At 49.4% G+C, this 13,277-nt stretch overlaps 1 protein-coding gene across 11 annotated transcripts in view; it reads left to right on the plus strand.

Annotated features, from left to right (window-relative positions):
* Positions 1-13,277, plus strand: part of LOC121543628 (transcription factor SOX-5-like) — a 203,338-nt gene that overhangs the window by 170,911 nt on the left and 19,150 nt on the right. For 10 of the 11 annotated variants that reach the window (XM_045208484.1, XM_045208481.1, XM_041853648.2 and 7 more), the window contains one exon: positions 9,541-9,684. In XM_045208484.1, the coding sequence (XP_045064419.1) occupies positions 9,541-9,684 (144 nt within the window). The remainder of the gene's footprint in view (positions 1-9,540; positions 9,685-13,277) is intronic. The other variant, XM_045208482.1, reaches the window with a different exon arrangement.

Raw genomic sequence — 13,277 nt, forward strand, 5'->3', positions numbered from 1 at the left:
CCCCAACACACACAATTACACACTATTTCCCTCGTCTTTTCCTCTCCCTCCTCTTCTTCCCTCGTTTATCTGAGAGAGTAGCCCACTTGTTCACTCCATCTGATAAATCTGGACAAGAAAAAAAGAATGATCAAAAAACGAAAGACAAAAAATCCGTAACATCTGTTCCTCCACTCTGAGAGGATGGAGGGATGAGCCCATCTTTAGCACTTGCTGCCTCCCTCCGTCCCTCTCCCTCCCTCTCTCCGCTCTGCATATTTAGAATAAGTGGGCTATCGTCAGTTAATCCTGACCCCGGAACAGATCTTAGGGTGCGTCCCAAATGGCACCCTATTCCCTACATAGTGCGCTACTTTGGTCTAAAGTAGTGCATTATGTAAAGAATAGGGTGCCATTTAGAATGCAGCCTAAATATGCAGAGCGGAGATCTTAGCCACAGATCCGCGACTGCCTCAGGACCCCTCTCTCAGGGGTTAAGAGCCTGGGCGGGCGTCCTCTCTGCTGCCTGTCTGAAATACATTAACCCCAGAAGATCAGTGGACACAGAGCACACTCAGACCTAGGTTGCCCCGCAACGCATTATCACTGTAAAGGCAGGGGAGGTGACACACACACACACACACTGCTGAACACACACACTCAATTAGTGAAACCCAGCTGCACCAAGCAAGCTACGTATTTGCATGCATATTACCAGAAGAGGACAGCTTTCTCGCTTAACCTGAGCTCACACACACACGCGCACACACACACACACACCAGGCTGGGTTATATAGGTTAAGCGTTGCCTGTTAAATACATTTGCACCTGTCTGACTTACACAGTCAATGCACCAGATTCAGTGTTGATATCGAACTAGGCTGAGCTATGTAATTCTATCATCAAAGGTAGGTGCTGTTAGTATAGCTTCATTGTGTGTGTGTGTGTGTGTGTGTGTGTGTGTGTGTGTGTGTGTGTGTGTGTGTGTGTGTGTGTGTGTTTGGGAGCGGGAGTTATATCTTGTCCCTGCATGTCCTGAGTGATTTTATCACATCTTGGCTCCATATGTTCCGTTGTGTTCAGATTGAGAAAATCTCCCCGATTGAAGGGCTTTGTCGCAAGTCAATTGGATTTAAACAGAACAACAACAGCAAAAAAACTACATCTATCAACATCGCTTGCTGGTGCTAGCTAGCAGCCTTCTTTAAATCCCCTCAGAAAGAAAAAACCCAGATTAAGTCTGTTACAAAGAAATGATTTAGTGAGGCTAACCCAAACACAAATGTCTGAATGTGGTATATTTCCTCTGGGAGTGTGTGTGTGCTGTGGTGTTTTACAAGCGGCTGTGTGTGTTTGTGTGTGTGTGTGTGTGTGTGTGTGTTCAAACGTGCATGCTTGCGTGCATGTGTGTATGTGTTTTACAAGCTGTTGGCTGCTGAGCTCTGAGACTAACATAACAATTACCTGCCCCAGGGTCACAACCACTAGAGATGAGGGAACGACAACGTAGCCGCCAAACAATACACTGGGGCTGGTGGGACACACACACACACACACACACACACTAAAACACACAGAAAGTCCTATAAAGGCACACACCATTTGAACAAAGGCACACTATGGCATATGTGCTCTCACATATACTCATTTGAATCATGTTCAAGTCTCACACACACCCGCGCTGGTCTCTTATTAGCAGCTGTGAGGAGAGGAGACAGTAGAGATCTATGTGGAACTCATTTAGTCCAGGTCATGACCCCTATACCTCCATGGTCTCCCCTGGTCTATGTAGTCTGACAGAGATAAGACTGGGACAAAGACTCCCTGTGATGGTTACATCCATACAATAACTACTCTGTAGTCTCATTATAACACACAATATATGGCAGGGGAGTACGTATGGAGGTAGGGAGAGAGAAAGAGATAGAGAGAGAGGTATTATATCAGTAGAGATGAAATGAAGAAATCAAGGTATGAGACAGGTACTTAGAGGGGTGAGGGAAAAGAGAGGAGGAGAGGAGTGAGTGAACCATAGTGCTAGAGAGGTACAGTATGAAGAGGGGAGTGATGAGGGAAGGGAAGGGAAGAGGAGAGGAGTATGTGAACAGCAGTGCTAGAGAGGTACAGTATGAAGAGGGGAGTGATGAGGGAAGGGAAGGGAGGAGGAGAGGAGTATGTGAACAGCAGTGCTAGAGAGATATGAAGAGGGGAGGAATGAAGGGATGAGGAGGAGAGGAGGAGAGGAAAGAGTGAACAACAGTTCTAGAGAGGTATAAAGAGGGTCAATGGAGCGGGTCAGGCATCATATGGGGAGGCAGATGTTGGAACATATTGTACCGGATCACTGCACTGTACACCGAAGAGAGGGAGGGAGGAAGGTGACAGAAAGAGAGGATAGAGCGAGAACGAGGAGAGGGAGAGACAATGTGTGTTATCAGGACATGTGCATGCATTGACACTTAGCAATGCTGATAAGGTGGCTACAGGATAGTTAGCATTGGAAACATTATTTCAGTGCTGATATCTCTGTATAGACTAGTCTGTGATGTCTGTGGGAAATGTTTTTACTGATCAATACCAGATAGGAGAGTAGGAAGAGCTCATATAGGTAGTATCGTAGTGTCAGGACATTCCAGTTCAAACACACACACACGCATGCACACACACACACACACAACGCACACACACTGTCCCACCTTCAACTCAGTCTCAGACAGTGAGAGAAAGAAGTATAAATCCATGCAGATTTCAGATCTTCTCATTTTCCTTTGCATTCTTATTTGATCACAATACAACCTCCTTTCCTTAGATCTTACTGCCACTTCAACAATAGAGCTGATAGAATGAGAGAGTTAGATGGAAAGAGATATATACAGTACATTCAATTCTGACAGGTTTAAAGTTCATCCCTGCTCTCTCTCTCTCTCTCTCTCTCTCTCTCTCTCTCTCTCTCTCTCTCTCTCTCTCTCTCTCTCTCTCTCTCTCTCTCTCTCTCTCTCTCTCTCTCTCTCTCTCTCTCTCCCTCTCCCTCTCCCTCTCCCGCTCCCTCTCCCTATCTCTCTCTCTTGTTCTCTCCGCTCTCTCTCTCTCGCCACACAACAAGCAACCATCACACAGGCAGGCGAGGACAGTTATCTCTAAGGGAATCAAACAGGAGTAATGGAATAATGGGTCTGTTGCGCAATGGGCCTAGCTGACCAGAGTAAACAATGACTGTGGCCTGGACTGAACCCTCATCTATTCACACAACAAAGAGCAAAGAGGGAAGAAGAGAGCATAATCTGAGTAAAACTGGAGATTATTGACGGGAGAAGATGTCTGTTACAGCCACACAAAGATTCACAGATCTGTTCTAACTGGCTGAGACCACAGAGGAGAGGCGGGAAAGAAAGGGCTTAGGGTGGGGGGGGTGAGGGGTGTACACAGACACACACACACACAGACACACACACACTTATAGGAATACACACACAGTATCTTCTCAGGCATACACACCTGTTTGTTCATGTGTAAACACCCCATTGTTTAGTTTTCTTTCTCGCATTCTTGCACACACATTTGTTCTTGAGCTTATCTTGTCCACTGGTGCTCGCACACACACACACACACACACACACACACACACACACACACACACACACACACACACACACACACACACAGACAGACACACACACAGACAGACACACACACACACAGACATACACAGACACACACAAACACACACACATACATGTGCACACGCAGACACACACACTCTAACGTACACACACACACACACACACACACACACACACACACATAGAACCCCCACAGAGCCTTATAGTGATGGACTAAGACTCACATGAAGGGATTAGGGTAGAGTGAGTAAGGAGAATGAAAGAGGTTTAGAGAGTTGAAACGAACACAGCTCAGGGTTGAGAGACAGACAGGGGAGACAGAGACACTCCTTACAAATCCTTTACTAACCTTCTCCCCTGTCCTCCCCCCTCCTCCCCACTCCCTCTCCCCCACCCCCTCCTCCCTGCACCACCTCCTAGTGCCTGGCTAGTGGCTGACATTTAAATTCCTTCGTCTCAACTAAGATAGGATTTTCCCCCTCTCACTCATTGTGTTGTGTGTGTCTGTCTCCCCCTCCTCCTCCCCCCTCGGGTCACCCCGGGGGCTCCGCGCTGTCACTTCCTGTTTGATGACATGCGTGTCGTTTTGCCGATGGGGCTATGCTCTGGGCGTGCTCTGTAGTGTGTGTGTGTGTGTGTGTGTGTGTGTGTGTGTGTGTGTGTGTGTGTGTAAAGTGACTGTCACTCTGCTCGCTGGCCCATTGAACAGGCCTGAGTGATGGGAGCTGGCCCCATAATGGAACTCAATTCACACTGCAAATATAGCTATGCTGAACCGCTGGTCCCAACGCACTAACACACACACACAAACACACACACACACACACTGCCCGCGGTCTACGGGCCTCCCAGGCAGGTCAGAGCTGGTGGGGTGGGAGGGGAGAAAGGAGGGATGGAGGGAGGAGAGGAGGGTGTGTTCATGCTTGGGTTCACCCACGTCCAGGAGTCATGGTGGGGGTAATTGAACAGAAATGACCAACAAGACCTTTATTTCATCAGCCAGTCCTGACCTACTGTACTGTGTCTCAGTGTTCAGTGCAACCAGTCTCAGAGCACAGCTTTAACAGAGGACCAGTAGAAAGACACTAAGAGAGGGTTGTGTGGGTGAGCATCCCTACGTGTAAGTGTGCTAGCGTGCTTGTCAGATATTTGAAAAACACAGAAACATATTAATATATTGTGATGTCACGAGAGGCTACACAGCTTTCAGCGGGATTGCTCAAGTAGTGCAAGGAGACCAGGTTCAACCAAAACAAGGATTTTATTAAAGGTCTTGGGAAACTAACGAAAGTATAACACAATTCTGTTCTCTGGTGGCTCTTTAAGGGTTAACAGTTCAGGGATGTCTCTTCCACATCCAAAATCATAACTCTCCCTCGCTCAAATAACTTTTCCCCAGTCTTACTGTATTCCACGTTGCAGCTAGTGGCCAACCCAGCAAAACGTCCTTCCAAATGTCCCCACGTATTTCCACAGGTGCATATATCCACAGGTGAGTATTTCCCAAAGGTAAGTATCTCCAAATCCTTATATTCCTCATGGAAGTGGACGTGCAGCACTCTTGTCCTCCAGAGAGCCCAGCTTGGAGACCGTGTCTCTTCCCTTCCCAAACCTTCAGCTCATCAGCCCCTCATTTGTTTCAGCTGCGTGGGAAGATTGGCCATAGAGGGGTGGAGTTCCCGACCATACCAGCAGATGGAGCCATAGCTGTCTGGGTTTGCAGCCACCTCAGGGGGATGTAACGTCCCTCCAGGACACAGCCTCTCGTGACATCACACATCCCCTCCTCGGGACCGACGTCCTCGCTGGGTAAAGGCAGCGAAGAAGGCATCACGCCGGGAGAGGGCGTCCGCATTGCCGTGGTGGCTTGCCAGCCTGCTCTCTCTTCAACTCCTCCACCTCTAGGACCAGGGACTCAGCCTCCTGTTGTCTCTCCTTGAGTTTCTTACTGAACGCATCAGCCTTGGTTTTAGCAGAGTTTAGCTTCTGTTGAGCAGCTTTCAGTTCCTTCTCTCTCTCTGCCTCCGCATTCTTCATCTTGTTCTCCACCACCTTGTACTTCTCCTCTGCCTTCTTCTGGACCTCCTTACTACTGCGCAGGGTCTCCTCACACTCCTCGATGGTCCTGCGCAGCCTCTCCAGCTCCTCCTGTTGCTTATGGAAGGAGCTCTGTTGGAGTTTAGCCTGGAGGATATCTAACTCTTCTGTCTTCATGTCTAACTGTTGCTTTAACAAACGATACCTCTCAGCGGTCCCCTTCAGACCAGACAGTTCTTTGTCCAGATTCTGTAGCTCCGTCTCTGTGTCGGTCTGGCCACCTGCCATCCCTATCAGAGCCCGGGCGGGGAGTGAGTAACTCGGAGGATTGCACCGGAGCCTTCCCAGGATGAGTCTTGCCTCTCCGTTTCCGAGGTACTCGGGTTATCCCTCTCCTGAGACTCTCTCCAGAGTGGGTAAAAGGCTGGGCAGTCTCGTCCAATTAGGACAGGGACGGGGAGGGAATCAACCACCCCCGCCGTCGTGTGTATGGTTCCCCGTGTGCTGGTCATTGTAAGTTCAGTAATGGGGTATTCTCTGGTGTCCCCCTGGACACAGGAAACTGGGAGGGACTTTCCCGGGGTCAGACACGTTGGGCCCACCAAATCCTTACGCACCAGGGTGGCCCGGCTACCAGAATCCAGTAAGGCCTCCACATCATGGTGATTCACAGTTACCGGGCAGGTGGGGGTCGATCTGGGCCGCCATCTACGACTCCCAAGAGCGAGGCAAAGCGGTGTGTGGGTGCTGAGCTGGAGGACTCCGCAGTGGGCATAGGTTCATCGGCTGGTTTCCCACACTGCCAGGAGATATGTCCCATCTCCCCACACCGGTAACACTGTCGAGTTCCCCCCCTCCTGGTGTACTCTTCTTGGACCCGCCTGGTTTCTGGCTCCCCCTGGAGCCGGGATAAGTCCTGACGTGGCTGGGTTCGAGACCTCGGGGTCCTTTGGACGGGTTCTTTCCATTTGTGGTGGGGCCGCACTCCTGGGGTCTTTTTCGGGAAGCATTCAGCATCTCCGCTGTGGCCTGGTACTTTTCCACAGCTTCCACGGTCAGATCAGCCGTGGTCAAGGCCTGTTGACTGATGAACCGTTTTGCCTCATAAGGCAGGGCGCGTGAGGTAACGATCCACCACAACGGCCTCCCACCACCGCCGCTGCTGTATTCCTCTGCGGATCCAGCCATTTCCTTGCGATCGGACAAGTTCATGCATCTGCGCCCGAGGAGGTTGGTCTGGTTGGAAGGTCCAGCTGTGAAAGCGCTGGGCCATACCAAACTTTGTGAGTCCATATCTGCTGAGGATCTCAGACTTCAGGGCATCATAGTCAGTAACCTGGTCAGGGCCCAGGTCCCGGACAGCATTCAGCGATTCCCCGGTCAGGAAGGGGGCTAACAGACCAACCCACTGTTGCTTGGGCCAGGCTTCCCTAGTGGCCGTGGCCTCAAATGCATGCAGGTATGCCTCAATGTCATCGGTAGCTCCCATCTTAGATATAAAGTCACTTGCCTTTATTGGGCGGGTATTTTGGACCACCCTCTGTCTCTGCAACTGCAATTCCTCTGCCTTCAGAAGGTTGGCTTTCTTTTGCTCCTCCAAGAGAGCCACGTTTGCTTGCATCTGGGCTTGCTGGCCAGCAACAAGGGCTTTCAATATGTCCTCCATTTCAGTCGGCGGGAGCCTACGGCCAACTTGGAAAACTGGGTGATCAAACCTTCGGTATCCTCCTCTGACATGCACTATTAACGCCTGAGCGTGCCCGTATTCTCCACCATCTGTGATGTCACGAGAGGCTGCACAGCTTTCAGCGGGATTGCTCAAGTAGTGCAAGGAGACCAGGTTCAACCAAAACAAGGATTTTATTAAAGGTCTTGGGAAACTAACGAAAAGTATAACACAATTCTGTTCTCTGGTGGCTCTTTAAGGGTTAACAGTTCAGGGATGTCTCTTCCACATCCAAAATCATAACTCTCCCTCGCTCAAATAACTTTTCCCCAGTCTTACTGTATTCCACGTTGCAGCTAGTGGCCAACCCAGCAAAACGTCCCTTCCAAATGTCCCACACGTATTTCCACAGGTGCATATATCCACAGGTGAGTATTTCCCAAAGGTAAGTATCTCCAAATCCTTATATTCCTCATGGAAGTGGACGTGCAGCACTCTTGTCCTCCAGAGAGCCCAGCTTGGAGACCGTGTCTCTTCCCTTCCCAAACCTTCAGCTCATCAGCCCCTCATTTGTTTCAGCTGCGTGGGAAGATTGGCCATAGAGGGGTGGAGTTCCCGACCATACCAGCAGATGGAGCCATAGCTGTCTGGGTTTGCAGCCACCTCAGGGGGATGTAACGTCCCTCCAGGACACAGCCTCTCGTGACATCACAATATTCATTTGAGATTCTCTAGGAAAACAAGTGCTTAGTGTGTGTGTGTGTGTGTATGACTATTGTTTTCCTCAAGAACAGGATTGAAATGTCTTTATTAGAGATAGCAGGAGGAGTGTGTCTAATGGGAAGCAGTGGCTGATGGGTAGTGAGAGCTGCCATGGCCATTTGCATAAACCAGTCTTTGTTTCCCTTCCGTGGCCGGCGGCCAACCACCAACAGAAGGACGGAAGTTCCTCTCACAACATAGTTGGCCGCTCCCAAACCCAAACCCTCCCTTTACACACAAATACAATGAAAAACACAGCCCGTTTTGACTCATAAACAGCTATTCTCTTCCTCATCTTAAAGACAATTAGGAACAAACACATTTGGTGAAAATTCTTCTAAAGGAACATGAAGGGAATGGGAGAGCGTTGTTGTGGCGAGCAGAAATAGCTGGAGGAGAAAGAGATCTTGTGATGAATATTGTAGCTCGTTCATTTCCAAGTTTATTATGGTGTGTCTGTTGCTGTGGAAATATATGCTTGAGAGTATTAAATACTTTGTCTGACAATTAGACTGTGTAAATATCCAAGAGCACTGTCACTACTCTGGATTATTAGTAATTTAGATCTTATTCTAAAATGAAACCTCCACTCCCCTTAGTAGATATTACTGGCAGATAATTCAGCCACTTACTTGTTCATTCTAAGCAGAAACCAGTCACTGTCTTCATGCCAGTCTGAGAGTTAGTGTGTGTAAGGATGCGTGTGCTTGCATGCCTGCGGGTGTGTTGCCACCAGTGGCACAGAGCTTAGGTTTGTCCCGTCAGGTGAACACATTCCCAACTTTTCCCCCTCTTTCTCTCCATCCACTGACCCTCCCCATCAAAAGCACCTTTTTACCTTGAGAGTCTCTCTTTCTCTCCCCCTCTTTCTTTCTTTCTTTCTTTCTTTCTTTCTTTCTTTCTTTCTTTCTTTCTTTCTTTCTTTCTTTCTTTCTTCTCTCTCTCTCTCCCCTCTCTCTCTCTCTCTCTCTCTCTCTCTCTCTCTCTCTCTCTCTCTCTCTCTCTCTCTCTCTCTCTCTCTCTCTCTCTCTCTCTCTCTCTCTCTCTCTCTCTCTCTCTCTCTCTCTCTCTCTCTCTCTCTCTCTCTCTCTCTCTCTCTCTCTCTCTCTCTCTGAGCGTGACCCAGTAGGATTCTGAGTGTTTCCTTCCCACGATGCACCCGAAGGGGACATCTCTCACTCAGAGATCGAGGCTGTTAGTGTGTTCCCACGGGGCCGTGTGGCAGGGGAAGTGACAGCGTCCCTCTCTCTCTCTGTCACACAAACAGGCCATCAGCCACTCACTAATGGCCAACCAGGGCTTTTTAGCTGGCGTCTTCTTTTTGTTTGTGTGCTCTGAGTATTCATTTATTCATGTGTCCCTTTCTTGTTTTCTTGTTTCTCTCCCACTCTTTCTACCTCTCTTCCCCCCTCTCTGTACCTCTTTCTCCCCCCCCCCCCCCTCCCCCTCCCTGACCCTCCCTCCCTCTCTCTATAGCAGCTGTATGCGGCTCAGCTGGCAGCGATGCAGGTGTCTCCAGGGGCCAAACACAGCAGTATGCCCCAGACCAACCTGAACACCCACTCTCCCACCAACACACACCAAGAGAAGAGCCGCTGCACCCCACCGCCCAAACCCAAGGTACGTACCTCTGTGTGTGTGTGTGAGTGTTTTAGAGGATTTTTCAAGGGGGTATTCATTCACGCATGTGTGTGTTCCTGCTTGTTTGAGGCTCTTTTTTTGCATCCAGTACCTTCTGCATCAAAAGCTAAAGGCTGTCAACCAGTCACCTGCTGGTACTAATCGTTCTCCTGATGAAACTTACCAAACAACTTCTCTGAAGTCTGAACCACTTACCCAACTTTGCTGGACACAACTTCTCTGGCCCACTCTCAGCTCTGTAGTGGAGGTATGAGCAAGGCAGTCAGCCATGTGGCCGTTGGCATATGTGAGTGTGTGAACCTAACTCTCTGACCATAGGGCTATGGGGGTCTGTGGGGGGTCTGTGTCCGTCCAAGCGGAGTCTTACTCCCATGAATATCTGTGTTGAAAATGCAGTGAAAGGCCCTCAGCAGACCCCCAGGGCCCCACAGTGGAGTGGTCACTCCTTTCCTCTCTCTTTTCTTCGCTCTGTACATCTCTCCTTCCCCCTCTACTCCCTGATGAGTTGTAATCTCAGACAGAGAGAGACAGCATGTCCATGGTATAGATTAAGATCCTTGGTTGACCCCAGCTCTCGTGACCCCGCGATAGTGTCTATCGATTCCCCACTGACACTGTCCTCCCTCCCGGCGCACACACACTGCCCCCCTACCACGTCCCCCTGACCCCCTGTCTGATGCAGGCTGTGGCTCTGATTCTGACACCCGCCTCTCTTCTGGTCTCATTACCATATATATGGAGTGGCCAGGGAGGCAACTGTGGTCCTAGCGGGGGGGAAGGTCAGCCGTAATGGCCGACAGGCAGACAGCAGGATAGGGGAGTGGACACGCACTGCCCCCACCAGGTCACCATGGAAATGGCTAGACCACTCACTGTCTGTCACAGACCCACTGTCAGGGTTCCCTTTTCTGCTGCTTTCATCCCTGCTTTCTCTTACTCTATCAGCCTTTAGTTACGACTGGCTGACGCCCCATTAGTCTCTTTCAATCTCAGCCCCAGTTGATTTTTAGCCCTCATTCTCTCTCTCTCTCTCTCTCTCTCTCTCTCTCTCTCTCTCTCTCTCTCTCTCTCTCTCTCTCTCTCTCTCTCTCTCTCTCTCTCTCTCTCTCTCTCTCTCTCTCTCTCTCTCTCTCTCTCTCTTTATCTTTCTCTTCCTATGATGGGGTGAGGAGGAGGGAGGATGGTAGCCTTCATGTATATTTTAGAGGTGCTCTCTGGTCTCTGTCAGGTCTCTGTTCATTTAGAGGCTCTTGCTGTAGTGTAGAGGTTGGTTGGCTGGCTTGCTGGTCTGCTGTAGACAGATGTTAGGACTGAGGCGCACCGCTTAAGTGCTTTACCCTGCGGGGAGGAGGTACAGGGACACACGGCTACTCAGGTGTGGCCTGCTGGGAACAACATACACACTCACACGTGCACACACACACACACTCACACACACACACTGCCACTGACTTAAAGTGAGTTCCCTGGAAGCCACAGCTGGCTTTAGAATTTAGAATGAAGGACTGTCCATGTGACAGAAACCATGACCACAACCACTTTTATCTTACTGTCCACTACACTGTGGACAGTCACTACACTGGCTCTCACCGGAACCAGAGAAAAAGTGGCCACCAGCTAAACACAGACATGACCAGAGATTTATTTTCCTCTTCCCAGAGACTTTCATTCTTACACTCAGCAGGTTAGAAATAGAGAGACAGGAGCTTTCTCCTGTAAGTCCAACTGTATGAGCCCCTCTCCTCTCCTCACCTCTCTTCATCTCTCCTCACCACTCCTCACCTCTCCTCTCCTCTCCTCAACTCTCCTTCCTCAAGTCTCCTCTCCTCTCCTCTCCTCTCCTCTCCTCTCCTCTCCTCTCCTCTCCTCTCCTCTCCTCTCCTCTCCTCTCCTCTCCTCTCCTCTCCTCTCCTCTCCTCTCCTCTCCTCTCCTCTCCTCTCCTCTCCTCTCTCACTGCCTCCCCACCAAGTGTATTTAACAGTGTGACTGTACAGTCGATCAACCACGCAGGGCACAGTGGGGGCTAGAGAGGTGTAAATCTGTTCTGTGTGTGACCACAGAGACCCTGGCTTGTTATGAGCTGAAGCAGACCTCAGCCCACCAGCCATAGAGCAGACAGCCCTGTGATAGATGAATGGCCACAGCACTTCACACGCACACACACACACACCCTGGTGAGGATAGATGGCGGTGGCACACACACTTGTCCTGGTAATTAAACCGTCAGCGACCTGATAAGATACAGAGGGATGATGTCACTTTCACGTGTCAACACTTCACTGGGGTGAAGTACAGGAGAAGCACTGCCATGCATCCCTGTTACTATCACTCCTTTACTCCTCTGTCTCTCTGTCTCTCTGTCTCTCTGTCTCTCTCTCTCTCTCTCTCTCTCTCTCTCTCTCTCTCTCTCTCTCTCTCTCTCTCTCTCTCTCTCTCTCTTTCTCTCTGTCTCTCTGTCTCTCTCTCTCGCGCGCGCTTTCTCTCTGTCTCTCTTGCTCACTCTCTTTTTCACTCTCGCTGTCTCTCTCGCTCATTCTCCCTCTCTCTATCTCTCTCCCTCGGCCTCACACAGGCTCTCTGTCCTGAGGTTTAAAGCTCCTTGAACAATGCCTAGCGCAGGCACTCAGACACACACACCCACGACGAGGCCCAAGCTTCTCAGAGCCTGAGTCTCAACTAATTCCCCCAATACACTGGTATTATCCATGTTGGCAACTTCCCACCTAAGGATTTGTCTCTTTACCAAAAGACCCCAATCCAGAGCACTGGGAAGGGAGGAGAGGAGAGACAGAGGCATTATCTGTAATAAATATTCACGACTCTCTTCTTCTTCCATTCAGAGGTGAGTAAAGCCCACTGTACAATAATATGGGTCAGGATTCAATAGTGAGAGCATGTGAGCAGCTCTTACTAATGTTAACTCTATTGTCTCCCAGCCTAGTGAAGACATCTTTGGGGGTCCCTGCTTTCACACAGATATCTCTAATGAGGGGAATCCTGTTACAATACAGACAGACAGAGAGAGAGACAGAGCGAGAGTGAGGTCTTAATTGAGTTGTGGAAAGCTCATAATCAGACAAAGTCACTATTAGCAGCCATATTACACAGCATCCCTCCGCTGGCTTGCCTCTGAAGCTAAGTAGGATTGGGCATGGTGGATCCCTGGATGAATAATATCCTAGATCAGGGGTAGGCCACTAGATTCAGCAGCAGACAATTTTTGTCAGAGCGGATGGTCGTGGGGCCGGAACATTATTATAATAATTTGTACACTGCAAATGACCACAATTTGCAGTGTACCACAATAAGCCCAAAAAGAGATTGTATTTGAAAATAACCTAATCATTGAATAACTTGATTACACTGAGACAGAATCACATACTGTATCTCTCTTTTTATTCGTGAGAATACTTGGGAACAGATTTCCTAAATTAAAATAATTTTAAGATTAATTCCTGGTGATTTTACAGTCTTTTCTGACCAAAAACTAAAATACCCCCCAAAAAAAGAACTGTCGGGGGGCCCAAAAAAACAACTTGCAGGCCGGTTTTGGCCAGCGGTCCGTTTGTTA

The sequence above is a fragment of the Coregonus clupeaformis genome, chromosome 28, assembly GCF_020615455.1.
Source record: "Coregonus clupeaformis isolate EN_2021a chromosome 28, ASM2061545v1, whole genome shotgun sequence".
In the NCBI taxonomy this organism is placed as follows: Eukaryota; Metazoa; Chordata; class Actinopteri; order Salmoniformes; family Salmonidae; genus Coregonus; species Coregonus clupeaformis.